The sequence below is a fragment of the Rhinolophus hipposideros genome (assembly GCF_964194185.1).
Source record: "Rhinolophus hipposideros genome assembly, chromosome: 7".
NCBI lineage: Eukaryota > Metazoa > Chordata > Mammalia > Chiroptera > Rhinolophidae > Rhinolophus > Rhinolophus hipposideros.
The window spans coordinates 52,990,753-53,005,206 of NC_138053.1; the positions used below are offsets into that span (position 1 = coordinate 52,990,753).

General features: G+C 34.6%; 1 protein-coding gene across 7 annotated transcripts in view; it reads left to right on the forward strand.

Moving 5' to 3' along the window:
* Window positions 1-14,454, forward strand: part of FAM169A (family with sequence similarity 169 member A) — a 125,968-nt gene that overhangs the window by 90,886 nt on the left and 20,628 nt on the right. For all 7 annotated transcript variants that reach the window (XM_081053455.1, XM_081053453.1, XM_081053458.1 and 4 more), the window contains one exon: window positions 1,964-2,135. In XM_081053455.1, coding sequence (XP_080909581.1) covers window positions 1,964-2,135 — 172 coding nt within the window. The remainder of the gene's footprint in view (window positions 1-1,963; window positions 2,136-14,454) is intronic.

Here is a 14,454-nt window from a genome sequence, read left to right on the forward strand (position 1 = left end):
ACCCTTAAGAAGTTTCATCTTGTGATGAAACTGGCACTCAGTTTGGGTTTTCTCAATTTTATGTGGTTCTAAAAGTATGTGAGAATTGGGTGAGGAAGAATGAATGCCTATGGGTTAGTTGAGCTGTAGTTACCCATGTCAGCTTCAGATTCTGATTTTTTTAATTAGGTAGAGAAAAAGCTAGTTCTCTCTCTGTGTGGTCACTTATGTTCCCTGTCTATAGGAGAGACTGACCAGGAAACATGTTTATCATAGGGCCATTTTGGGGGGTCTATTTGGTGTTCTAAACAGTGGGGTGGAAGGGGGTCCTCAATAGCATACTGCAAAACTTTGTCTTTTTTTCTGTCGTGGTCACTGTTTTATCAGTTAGTTTTAGAGGGAACGTAGATGGCATACTAATCAATTCCTCATGCCACAATTCTGAATGCTAGAGCCAAACTGTGAAAGGCAGAATTGAGAAACAAAGAGGAGGGATCTAACATGATGAAAATAGATAGGGATAAATGTAAAGTAGTACGCATAGGTTCAAAAAATTAACTGTACCATGTGTACTATGAAGACCAAACTGAAACAGCGGCACATAGAAAAAGATTGGGATTTAGTTAAATAGAAGTAAATCAAGGTAAGCAAAAAAGCTAATAAAAAACCCTTAAGTTTATGCAGAAAGCCCCATTGTCTTAGCAATATCTTCAATGTATGTATCTGTACTGTCTGAATGCCCATCAGATATTAGGGACCTGGAGCAATTGCAAGGGACAGGACTAGAATGGCAGGAGTCCCCAAAATTGCATTAGGTTAGTCTTGTTCTTCAGTATGAAATTTAGGGGGATATCATGGCTGTCTTCAAATATCTGTAGGCTGTATGGCTTCAAAATACCAAAGCGTAGTCTTTGGGAAATAGATTTTAGCTCAGTATGAAAAAGAATTTTATGCTGGTCAGAGCTGTTCAAGGGAGCAAATAGGTTGCCTTGTAAGCTGGGAAGCTTTGTCATTTTAGTTGAGTGTGTGTGGTATTGGAGATCCCCTACTGGGGATGTTTTTGGGAGTGGTGTTTATATGGTTAATGCTTTTTCTCTCCACTCACCTAATCAGAGGGCACTCTTGTTTTTCTTTAAGGAGACTTAGGGGAAAATAGACTTTACAGATAGAACTCTCATTTTTAGCAGTGAAAGATGTCTGTGGGGGAAAGATGTTTATTGTTAGAAAGTTGGTGTGGTCTCCCTGTGACCATATAGCTCTGCAGGTAAGTGAGGCCCAGTTTCCATTCTGTGATTGTCTCAAGTATATTTTCACTAGACTTCCTTGGTGCCACTGTCATGACTCATCTGGCCTGGCAGAGAGGGTATGTTTGTGAAGGGGTGGTGGGTAGAAAGGTGGGTATTCCTTATAGTGACACAATGAAAACGACTGTTAAATGAACATTTTACCTGGAAGAGGTGAGACAGATTCCTTTCCCAAGAGCATAATTATGGCTTTGCTCATCAAATGAGGTAACTGTTGTTAAAGTCTTCAGGGGATAACATAAAGTTTTCTCTCCTTTTTTTTCTTATTTTTAATGTGGGGGCTGAAATGGGGTGAAAAGGGGTTGAAGCAGTACAGGTGGGGGCAGCAGTTAGGGTGGGTGAGATCCTTGACCTGGACAGCTGGAAGCAGAAAGCAAGCATTGAGTGCGAAAGAGGAGATACTGGGGATTGATGCTCTGGAAACCCGTTTTGCCTGTTTCAGAATTTTGCTGAGCGGCATTATTATTCCACGCATAATACATGTCTATAGAGATAGATTGTTATTGGCATGAATGATTAGCCTTATCTTTGTGATAATAAAATGTTTTACAAATCTCTTTGAATATATTCAAAGTGCTTTGAATGCCAGTATGAGGTAGGAAGCAAGGCAAGGTGAATAGCATCTCTGAATTGATGCATATTTTATAACTGGTGTGCCTGGTGTTTGACTCTCTTTGTAGGTGAGAACTCTTGGGGAGAGAGTGGTTCTGTATGTTCTGAATCGAATTATTTATAGAAAACAGGAAATGGAGAGAAATGAGATCCCATTTCTGTGTCACAGCAGTACTGATTATGCTAAGATTCTGTGGAAGAAAGGAGAGGCCATTGGATTTTATTCAGTTAAGCCTACAGGTGAGTCTTTAAACATTATTCAAACTATGTATTATGGAAACCTCCTTTTTAGACTCCAACTATCAAAATCCCTTTTAAATGAATCTCTAGAATGCAAATGGAGGTGATTTTACTTAATATTTCTTGGCGATACTTTGATTCTATCATTCAATAAAAGTGAGGATTATTAGGAAAGTCTTTTGAAACAACAAAATAAAAAGAAATATTTGACAGAAAGGAAGATTTCCTTTCTAGAGAGAAAGGAAAGAGAGTTATATGTATGTGGAGAGAGCACCTCAAATTTGTCCATCTTGGCCTCCTCCCATGTCCTTCCCTTTATTGAAGGGTTGTTGTTTACTTTGATTCTGCTACTGTTTACTGTTACTCCTTTTAAAACTCTTGTTTACCTGTGGACCAAATGCCTAGCTCTTTTCTGCTTAGTGCAGCTGATTCAGCCTGACATATTAAAGCCAGCTTTGCTAATTACCATGAAAAAACAGTATTTTAATATATTTAGAGAACCCAAACAGCTTTGAAATGATGAACCTTCTAAAGTTTGTATTTCTGATCCTAAGACCCAGCTATACCCTACTCCTAAAAGGTTAATGCAGCATCATCTTTTTTTCTTTTTTTTTTTTTAAGATTTTATTAGGGAAGGGGAACAGGACTTTATGGAGGAACAGTGTGTATGTACTTCCAGGACTTTTTTCCAAGTCAAGTTGTTGTCCTTTCAATCTTAGTTGTGGAGGGTGCCATTCATCTTCAGGTTGTTGTCCTTTCAGTCTTAGTTGTGGAGGGCACAGCTCAGCTCCGGGTCCAGTTGCTGTTGCTAGTTGTCATCCCTTGCAGGAGTCGAACCGACAACCTTGTGGTTGAGAGCCCTCGCTCCAACCATCTGAGCCATCCGGGAGCTCAGCAGCAGCTCAACTCAAGGTGCCATGTTCAGTCTTTAGTTGCAGGGGGCGCTGCCCACCCACCATCCCTTGCGGGACGTGAGGAATCGAACTGGCAACCTTGTGGTTGAGAGCCCGCGCTCCAACCAACCAAGCCATCCGGAGTGCAGCATCATCTTGTTTTACCTGTTCTTCTATGTACTTGCTCTCTAGAGCTACTGTAGCCAGAAAGCTGTAACCTGCTTACTCCATGTATGTAAATAACCGAATAGCCAAGTTAGCCTTGTTATGTACCTTGACCAAAAGACCTTTCACAGAGAACACATTTTTCTTTCTTTTTCACGTTTCATACCTTCCAAACTTAGCTTTTCTGGTTAGACCCAGCCTAAAGATCATACCAAATTCACTGCTGTTTTGTTTGAAGAACAGTTGTGACTGATATCTTAATCACGTAATTAGTACACATTTATGATGAGAATTATGCATATCGTCAGTAATAGAAAGTCACTTTTTCACAAGAATAAAAAACTGATTATAGTTTAAAATGGTTTTGCTCTTTAGTAAATACTTTGGTTCTCTTTTAATATGCTATTTTACTCATGTATAAGTTTGAAATAAAATCGATAACTTCTGTAACTCTAGAAAAATACCATTATACGGGGGCAGAATAATAATGTTTGTTAAATGGAAGCTTAGTGCTACATTGCATAAAAGGCATCACTTTGTTGTTTTTAAAATGTTTTAGTAAGTTTGGGGCTGAGATGTGGTTTAATTTCTGATGCTTTATTTTATACAAGATAATTCCCATGGGAATGGAGGCTTTTTGCTTCTCACCCTGGTTCCAGGAGAATTTCCCATTTGAAACTAGCTCATAGACATTTAGAGCACATATTAGTTTATACTTCTTAATTTAGATCTTGCTTTAGATGAAAGACACACAGTCAAAAGGCATAGAATTCCCTTTTTAGTATTTCTGATCAGTATTTGATTCCAGGAGTGCACTTGTCTTCATTTTATGTGCATTTAGGCCTCCTCTTCTCGGAGACTTAGCCTTTCTTTTTGCTTGTTTGGTAGTTAACTCAATTTTATATGCTCAAGCTTCCAAGTACTACTTTTCTACCACTTTTAACACCTTTGATATTTCTCTATGAATTGCCTCACATCCTTACTATTTTAGTTCTTTCCTGCTTTAAGCTCTGGCTCTTATTTACCAGATAACATTGGAATTAGGTGTGCTTATACTAGCCTTTGAATCAGTAACCATTTAATTTAGTCTGGAAGTATTTCTTCTATAGAGGAAGCCCAGCCATAAAGTATTTTAGAAAAGTTGTCCAAAACAAATACTAAAACACTTTGTGATAGAAGTATTCCCAATATACATATCAGGAAAAAAACTGTAGCAGCAGAAAGGTAAAATCTTTATTAAACAAATTTCTAGTTGAATGAAAGCCTTATGAAGTCATTTATTATTTATGATTTTTAAATTAAATAGCAAATCAGTATATGGGGATAATAGTTGGGACATAAAAATAGCCTTGATATATAAAAGGCTTTGTTTATGAAGTTAAGTCCTATTATAGTACAAAGAAATTCAAGAAACTGCGTAAATTCTTTTCTGCCTGAAGTAAGAGATCACTGGGAGGGACTTACTATTTGTTTTTTGGGTTAGATAGATGTCAGCTTATTAAAAATAGTTTTTTAACAATAGATTATTGTGTGATACATGGCATATAACTCTAAGGGAGCCCACAAATTGAGTAACATCACTATAACAAAAGATTTTCTGGTCCTGTCTACAGTTATTAAGCACTTTAATCTATAAAAATAAAAATATAGGAATAAGATTAATGCTGACCCTTGTCTCATCCTGGTAGTAATATTCATTCATGGACTCATAAACCAGTAAAAAAAGGTAAGTCCTATCTATTTCTAAAAGAGATCTATTTTCAATAAAATATTTTTGCTTAATAATTAGTTTTTCAAATGTATAATATACCTTAATCCATCATGTCCTAATAGTAATAACAATGATAACTCAAAATTTCTTTTGGGTTGATACTTAGAACCTTATGGTCACAAGAAACTAAAAAATTTTGTATTTATATACAGATATGTTTTTACAGAGAATAATGATTGGATAATCAAACTTCCAAGTAAAGCGATATATTACATAGGATAACATAGGATAACATTCTGTAGAATAAATATAATAGAAATAGAAATTGAAGGAGAAAATGAAACAACGTAAAATTTTTGAGTGCTAAAGAATGGTTAGTTCAATAGTAAAGGAATAGTTTATTTAATGGATGATGACAGTTATCAAATTGATAATAGTTTTTAGGGTCCACTTGATACATTTACAAGAGTGATATAATAGTTTTTGTTTTTCTTTAAGTCAATATTATTTGTTAATTGCAAAGGGAAAAATAGCAAATCTACATAGGGAATTCTGGCAGAGATGATAGATAATAGATTATGGTTAACATCACCAGGAATAAGACATATCAACATATCTGTGTTATTTTTGCCCAAAATGCGTAATGCGTAACATCAGTTTTATCATGAGAACACATTAGACAAGGCCAAATTGAAGGTTATTCTACAATAGAACTGAACTGATTAGTAATTGCCAAAAGTGTCAAAATCACGAAAGACAAGGAAAGGTACAGGAATTATCAAAAACCAGGGTTTAAGAAGACTTTAAACTAAGTGCACTGTGAATCCTGGATTGGATTCTGAAATAGAAAAAGGATATTAGTGGAAAAACTGGTAAAATTTGGATAAGGTCTATAATTTACTTAACATTAGGTTGGCGCAAAAGTAATTGTGGTTTTTGCAATTGTTTTTAACCTTTTAAATTACAATACTTTTGCACCAACCTAGTAATATTTTATCAGTGTTGATTTCTTGGATTTGATAATAGTACTTGGGCTCTGTAAGATGTTAATGGTAGGGGAATATTGGTGAAGGGTACATGGGAACTGTGTTTTTGCAACTTTTCTTTGAGTCTAAAAATGTTTTTAGGATAAAGTGTTTTTAAAAAGTTAATATTGAAATATGCTAGAAATTGTGTCCTTTGTAATTACTGAAACTTAAGATGAAAACTTCAGATGTTACTAAAGGTGTGTGATACATAGTATTTTGAATTTATGTAATGGTTACATGAGCTAAATAACTTTGAGGTATTTTGACTTGACCAAGAAAAAAAACACCTAAAGTACCTGTGTAAGTGATTCCTCTGGGAAAGGGTTCAGCTAGGGAGGGTATCCTGCTGTGAAGTTCATTGTTAGCAGTCACCACCATGCACACAGAGTTTCCAGCGGGCTTTTTAGTGTTTCATTCCTAACTATAAACAGCTTAGGAAAAGCCACTGATACGAAAGATGGAGATCAAAACAAAAACGAATAAAAATATTTTAGAAGAGACAATGTGAAAAAATGAAACTCAGTATTTTTGGAAGGTAAGAGTTATTACGTTCATGAAATGAGAACAGGATATATTAGAAGAATGTCCATAGAGCTCTTGGAAATTAAAAATTCAATGTAAGGAAGATAAAGTTGAGGAAGTTGATCAGAAAGGAGAGCAACAACAAAAACTCCTAAATGATGGAAAATAGGAAAGAAAGGATAAAATTAGAGGAGCAGTCTGAATATTAGATGTTTCCAAAAGAGAGAACAGAGAAACTGGATAGGAAGAAATCACCAATGAAATAATTCAAGAAAATTCCTCAGGACCATAGGACGTGCATTTCTAATTTAAAAAGGCCCATTGAGCATCCATCACAATGAGTTAGAATAGACCCACACTGAGCTAAATTATTGTGAAATTTCAGAATATCTGGGATAAAGGAAAGACGTTGTAAGCCTCCAGTGAGTGAGAGAAGGGTTTATACAAAGGATCAAGAATCTGAATGATTAGATTTCTCAACAGCAACACTGAACACTAGAAAGTGGAACAATGCCTTTAAGATACTGAGGGAAAATGGTTTCCAATGTAATTCTGTGCTCAAATTATCAGTGACATCTGAGAGTAAAAGGAAATTTTTACATTGTTAATTAAAAAAATTACCTCTCATGTATCCTTTTTTAGTAAGCTAGTTGAGTTGATGCTCTACTAAAATAAGGAAGTAAATCAAGAAAGAAAGATATCTGATCAGGAAAATAAGGAGAGAAAGTATTAGGTTTGTGCGAAAGTAATAATATTTAAAAATAATTGTAAAAACTGCATTTACTTTTGCACCAACCTAATAGATTCCCCAAATCATAGTTATGTAATAGTTGTGGAGCACAGCTCTGTCAAGATTGGTAGACACTAGGTTTATGTGTCTATTTAAATGAAAATTACATAAAATTAAAAATTCAGTTTCTCAATCACTAGCCATATTGGAAGTGTTCAATAGCCACATGTGGCTAGTGGCTGTCACATTGAACAGTAGAACAAATTCCATCATTAGAGAAAGTTTTAGACAGCAGTTTTCTAGATATTGTAGCAGGTCAGCTGTGGGACATTGATTCAACAATATGGAATATCTGATGTGTTTGAACTTACCAAAATTTACCATGAACTTACCAAAATTTACCAAATTTTGAACTTACCAAGATTTACATAGTTACGGGAGACTTTGGGGGATAAGGTAGAGGTAAAAAATAGTTAATGATAAACCATTAATACGGCAAATCAAAAGCAGTGCAGGAAAAGAAAACAATCATACTACGTGACTCAGTTGTCAAAAGAATATAAATATACACCCTCATAATGTAAATACTGAAAATTGATCTAACCAGAATTACAAATTACTATATTGGGGTAATGGGGCAGGACATGTGTTTATAGTGGAGTTAGGATTGGGGTGTGTGAATGTATGGAAGAGCCAAATTCTCATTTTTCATACTGGAAAGTCAGTTGTTTATGCCTAAAATGGAAAAATCAAGAAGTAGTTAAGTGATTTAGAGATGTGGAAGTAAATACTAAAAATATCAGTTTAACGATTTCAAAGTGGTGGTTTTTGGGGAATGGAAAGTGTGTTTGTATGCAGGACTGCTTTTTTTCCCAACAAGTCTTATAGGGCTGTTGTACTGTAAACAATGTACATGTAAAACTTTGATTAAAAACAAAAACGGAACATTTTAAAACATGGAACTATTTCCAGAGTCTTATTAATGTCTACCACAAAACTAGCTGAACTTAATAAATCCTCACAGGATCTATAATGGTCAGGTCTACCTGTTAAAAGGGCTGTTCTAACTAGAAAATTGCTAATGAGAGAAAGCTCACAAAGTTAACGAAAAACTAAATAAAACAAGAAACCCACTTGTTAATTTAGTGGAAGTTTTGTAAATGTTTGCCGTATGTCAAGAAATATAAAAAATATAAATTTGTATAAATCGGGTATCACATGTTAGTATAGACAGGCTGAGAGAAAAAGACAGAATTGAGGGCACTATTATTAGCTGTTATTTTGGAAATGTCCATTATTATTTGGCTTCAACTGTGGGAACCACCTTGATCCAATTTGAAGACCCACATTTTGGGAAAACACAATCAAAGAACCACATGGGGGAAGTACAATCTAATCAACAAGTACTATAAATCAGTTTGTTGACTCACTACTGAAGGGACTTATGGTCAGTACTAGGGGACATATTTTTCATTTTTGTAATTTCCATTTGAAATAATTTATAATGGAAGCATTTGTTTCCTCTCTTCATTTGCTAGTCAGCTTTTCTTACGACTTTTTTACTTTTTTACTGAGCGCTGTATCTCTGATCTTCCCTCCTTTTTTGGACAGATTACACACTCCTTTTCAATAAAATTCAAATTTTGGCCCTCTTTCTGGTCCTAAGATTGTTTTAAGGAATATCAAAATTGTGATATAAAGTAAGGATTCCTTGTATAGCTAATGGCAAAACAGCAGAAGTTTGTATTGGAGAAGGATAAAGGCTGTATTTTAGGGCATTGGGTCTGTCTAGGTATAATCCTTTTTTTAAGGAAAGGAGCAAAGGCATGGGGGAGTCCCACACTACACTGTGGCTGCCTGAAATGTGTCATTGGGAAATGAGGTGGCTACTTTGTTTTCAGGTGAAGTTCTAGCAATCTAAAAAAGCACAGGCTTTCTAATAAAGGTTCTGTTTATTGGGGAGGTAGGGCTGATTCCATACTCAGTGTAGACACAGAGATGACTGGTCATTGGTTCAGACCTCAAAGCACCAGAAATCTTGTGGATGAGACAGAAAACTAGTCGGTCAACAACTAATCATAATTCAGTTTGATAAGTACTATATTTGAGGTATCAACAATAGTAGTCATCGAAGAGTGGAGCAGTTAATTTTGCCTGGAGGAATGTGTTACTGAGAAAGTGATATTTAAAAGTGGTTTTGACTGCGCTGTGCACCTGAAACCAATATAATATTGAATGTCAAGTATAATTAAATATATCTATATATCTGTATCTATAGATATATATAGTCATGGGATGTAAAGTACAGCATAGGGAGTATAGTCAGTGGTATTGTAATCACTATGTACGATGTCAGAGGGGTAGTAGACTTGGGGGGGTTATCACTGTGAGGGGTATAAATGTCTAATCATTGTGTTTTGCACACCTGAAACTAATATAAAAAGGAAAAAAGAAAAGTGGCTTTGAAGTATAAGTAGGATGTCAGTAGACGAAGGGGGGAGGAAAAGAACATTATTAGTAAACATATGAATGAAATACAAATATATGAAAGAAGTCACAGAATCATGAAAGTTCAAGATGTATTTGGAAAGTACCCTGAATAAGCTGGTGGGACTAAAGGGTAGGGATTGTGGAGTGAGGAGAGGGGGAAGATGGTGGTCCTGTTGTGAACAGTCTTAAATGCCATACTAAAGTTTGGAATTTTATCTTAGTGGCAAGAAAATTATCAAAGAATTTTATGGAGAGGTAACATAATAAGTATTTTAGGGAGATAATTTTTGTAGCACTTGGTGATGGGTAGGGAAATTGTATTCTGAAGTTAAGGAAGTCAATTAAAAGAGTTATTTTAGTACTGCAGACGAAAGAAGTACCAATATAAGGAAAGTGGCAATAGGGATAGAAAACAGATTTTAGGGCGATTATTGTGTGGTGACTCCATTTTCTGTGTGTTGGAAAGGAAAGGGAGTAACCCATGATGAATCTTGAGGATTCTGGCTTGGGTGCTTAGGTGGGAAGCTATCAACTAAGATCAACTAAGACTGGGAATACAGGAGTAGATTTAGTAATACTTGGGCTCAGTTTGACATGTAAAGTTCAAGTTGGACCACATGAGGAAGATGTGGATATTTAGTTTATGTGGGCCACATAAATCAACGTGGATGAGATCACTCAAAACTATTGGATAAAGTGAGTATTTGAGTTTGTGAATATTGGTGGGAGGATGTAAGTTACTGAAAACAGCCTGAGGTAACCAAACATAATTGTGGAGGGAGTCTGCCACCAGCAAAAGGTACTATCTGCTGAGATGTGACCATTGATTTCCTAAAAGTTAAAAGGATGTGTTAATCTCCTGGGAGATAAAAGAAAGGAGAAAGTTAGTTTAGGCTGCTAAGCTGCCTACTAAATATTTGTATTTCTTCTTTTGTATTCTGGTCATTGGCCAGCAGCTGCCCAGTCAGGGGTTATATTTTCCAGTCATTTGCACAACTGGGTAGGGTTGTGTAACTAGTTCTCCCCAAAAGAATGAAAGAAATATGTATGACATCAGGTAAAAGTGGGTAAGATGCGTTCCTTTTCCTTATCTGTCTGCCGAATGCAAAGGATTCTGAGAACCTAGGGGTTGGGGAAGCCACAAGATAGAAGGAACCTGAGCTCCTTTGGTAATCCTTGGCATTTCCATATCAATTTCAGGATCAGCTTGTCAGTATCTGTAAAAAATCTACCTAGGATTTTGAATCAATTTGGGTAATTTTGACATCTTAATAATGTTAAGTCTTCTGATCTACCGTGTTTTCCCGAAAATAAGACCTAGTCGGACAATCACCTCTAATGCGTGTTTTGGAATAAAAATTAATATAAGACCCGGTCTTATTTTACTATAAGACCTGGTCTTATTTTACTATAATACAAGACTGGGTGTAATATAATATAATATAATATAATATAATATATAATATAATACCTTGTCTTATATTAATTTTTGCTCCAAAAGACTCATTAGAGCTGATTATCCGGCTGGGTCTTATTTTCGGGGAACACGGTATGAACATGGGATGTCTTTCCATTTATTTACATGTTCATTAATATCTTTTAACAATGTGTAGTTTTCAGTGTACAAGTTTTGCACTTTTGTTAAATTTATTCCTAAGAATTTTATTATTTGTTAATGTTATTGTAAGTGGAATTGTTTTCTTAATTTTATTTTCAGATTGTTCATTGCTGGTGTATAGAAATACAAGTGATTTTTTTTGTATCCTGCAACCTTACTGAACTTCTTTATCAGTTTTAATAATTTTTCGTGGATTCCTTAAGATTTTCTATATATAAAGATCATGTAATCTGCGGATATATTTTTACTTCTTTCTTTCCAATCTGGTGCTTCTATTTTTTTGCCTAATTGCCCTGGCTAGAACTTCTAGTACAATGTTGAATAGTGGTGGTGAGGGTGAACATTTTTTTCTTAATCTTAGAGGGAATCATGGAGTCTTTCACCATTGAGTGTGACATTAGCTGTGGATTTTTGGTAAATAGATCCCATTATCAGGTTAGGGACATTGAATATTTTTATCATGAAAGGTGATTTTATCACATGCTTTTTTCTTCATCTGTTGAGATGAACATGTGGCTTTTGTTTACATTTTATGAGCTTTTCCGTTCTTGATCTTGGAGTAAGTCTCATATATTACAGAAATTAAAGATTAGTGGTCATCAGCTTTCAGATAAATGGGAGAAGTGTTGGGAGTAGATAAGATTACTCAGAGGGAACATATAGAAAGAGGTGGCCAAAGATGGAACTTTGATGAATATAAATACTCAATTACCATGGGCAGTGCTAAATTTAATTTCATTTAATAAATTTAACGAAAACTTCACCTAAGGTAGAAGTTGTGGTTTTGCTACACTATGTAATTGTGCTATTGTTTGCAGCTGTTGATGTGTCTAAAGAATCTCTGGTAACATGGGAAGTTTTTCTTCCCTTTATGTGATTGCCTTTTATAAGGGTAGAACCCTTATACGAAGTATAGGTATTTAAGGTGTAGGCAGAGTAGAGAATCAGCACAGTCTTTTGAAATGAGTATGTACATTGTAAATAAATAGAACAAGACAGTTAAACTTAGTGAACATTACTAGTTCCATAAATTGACCATGTTAACACTAGGGAGTTTACCTTTTCTCTATTAGAAGGAATATTTGTGTGAAAATCACAATATTTGTGTGGAAATCAGTCAATATCTAGAAAAAAAATCAACCTGTGGGAAATTTCCCTTATATAATTAGTATTCTTTTGTAAGGAACCTGAAGTATGCACCATAGTAAATAGCCATATCCCTAGACTTTGTATTGAGAACTAGAACTAGATGTTGCTTTCTCTTCTCATTTTTGCTTTGTCCTTTGTGCTACTACTTATATAATGTAATGTCTCTCTTAATTTCGTAGTCACTACTAGCTGTAACTGAGAAAACCCTGATTTCAAGGCATTTAAACTGATAGGGCTACAGCATCTTATTGGTGAGACTACCTGTTAGAATCATACAAGAAAGTTGTACATATTTAAAGTATACGGCTTAATGATTTGATATACAATGAAGTAGTCACCAAAATCAAACTAATTAACATATCTATTTTCTCACATAGTTACCATTTTCTTTCCTTTTCTGTGTGTGGTGATAACACTTAAGATCTAGCTTAATAGCAAATTTCAAGTATGCAATCAATATTGTTAATTATGGTTGCTATATAAGATATTTTGATCCTTAATAATATCGGAACTGAATGTCATCAGTTAAGCCCTAAGTGTGTGTGTGTATATATATTTATATAGCAATGTGCATTGCCTATTCTAAATTTAAATTAGTTGATAGTCTTGGAGACTATTGCAAAAAGTTATTGAAATTCTCCAATTTAATCATAATTCAAATTATTTGGTTGAACTAAAAAAAGTTTTGTTATATCGTTCAACTCATCAAATGATATGTCAACTTATGAGATGTTTTTTACCTGAAATTGTGTTTCTTTCTTGAACTACATTATTAGAATTATCAAAAATCACAAATAATCTGACTGAGGATAATAGATTATTTTGAGGCCACAAAAGAGTAGAATATTGACTGATTGTATTTTATTAAGGGTAGAACCCTTATATGAAGTATAAGTATTTAAGGTATAGACAAAGGAAGAGAATCAGCATGGTTTTTGAAATGAGTATGTACATTGTGAGTAAATAGTACAAAAATAATAAACTTCGTGAACATTACTAGTTCATTAATAATTACGAATTAATACTAAACTGAATAGAAAGTGGGATGCCCCACCATTTGCCCTTAATTTATAAGCTACCTTAAGGCATGTTAAAGGACCTAACACATCTACTTGAAGGGTCAGAACCCCAGTGAAGGTTCTTGAAAGTCAAATCAGTACAGCTGTGTAAAAAAGAGAGGCATATTTAGATAGCATTTCAAATTATTTCTCTTGTTTAACCTTAAGCATACAGAATATTTTGAAAAGTACACTCACAACAGAAAGATTGCTGACTTAGCTATTTCTAAGACAGATATTTCCAATTAATCCTAATCCATTGTTCTTAAAAATTTGGAGAACTAATTCATTTCTTTGCCATCAGTAAGTAGATAAAAATGAGACTGTACTCACTATGGAAAAAGTAAAGGGAACAGACGAATGTTCAAGTACTAAGGTTGGAATACTTTGTGTATTATGAAGTATATACAATCATCAAATACTCTTTTAATTTGAAATTTTAAGTTGATTAGTTTTAAGTTGTGCTGGTCTATAGACAGTGATGCATATTCAAGTGTATAGTTCATAAAATGATGATAGTTATTTGTCCTGCATTAGATGATGATGTTGGCCCACATAAAATACATAGCTCTTCTCATTATCACATGTATACATTCTGATGTATAATACAGCTGGAAAGCATTTATTTCGTGTATAACATTCTTGATGTAGTAAATGTTGATGTGAGAAACGTCCCAATATGTAGATAATTTTTATAAGAGTTTATTTGAGCCAAACTGATGAAAATGCTGGGAAGCAAGGTCTCAACAGACTGAGAAAAATGCTTAACACAGTGATTGTTTGCAGTTTCTTGTATGAATTTGGAATTGAGGGAACGTAAGGAAGATTACAGGAAAGTGGAAGAAAGTAAGGCAGGGATTGGATTTCAGGATAGTTAACAGGATTGTGTGCTCTCTTGAGGGTAGTTACCCTTCTGAGGAGTCTGAAAAAGAGACATTTCAAAGGTGTGTTAATA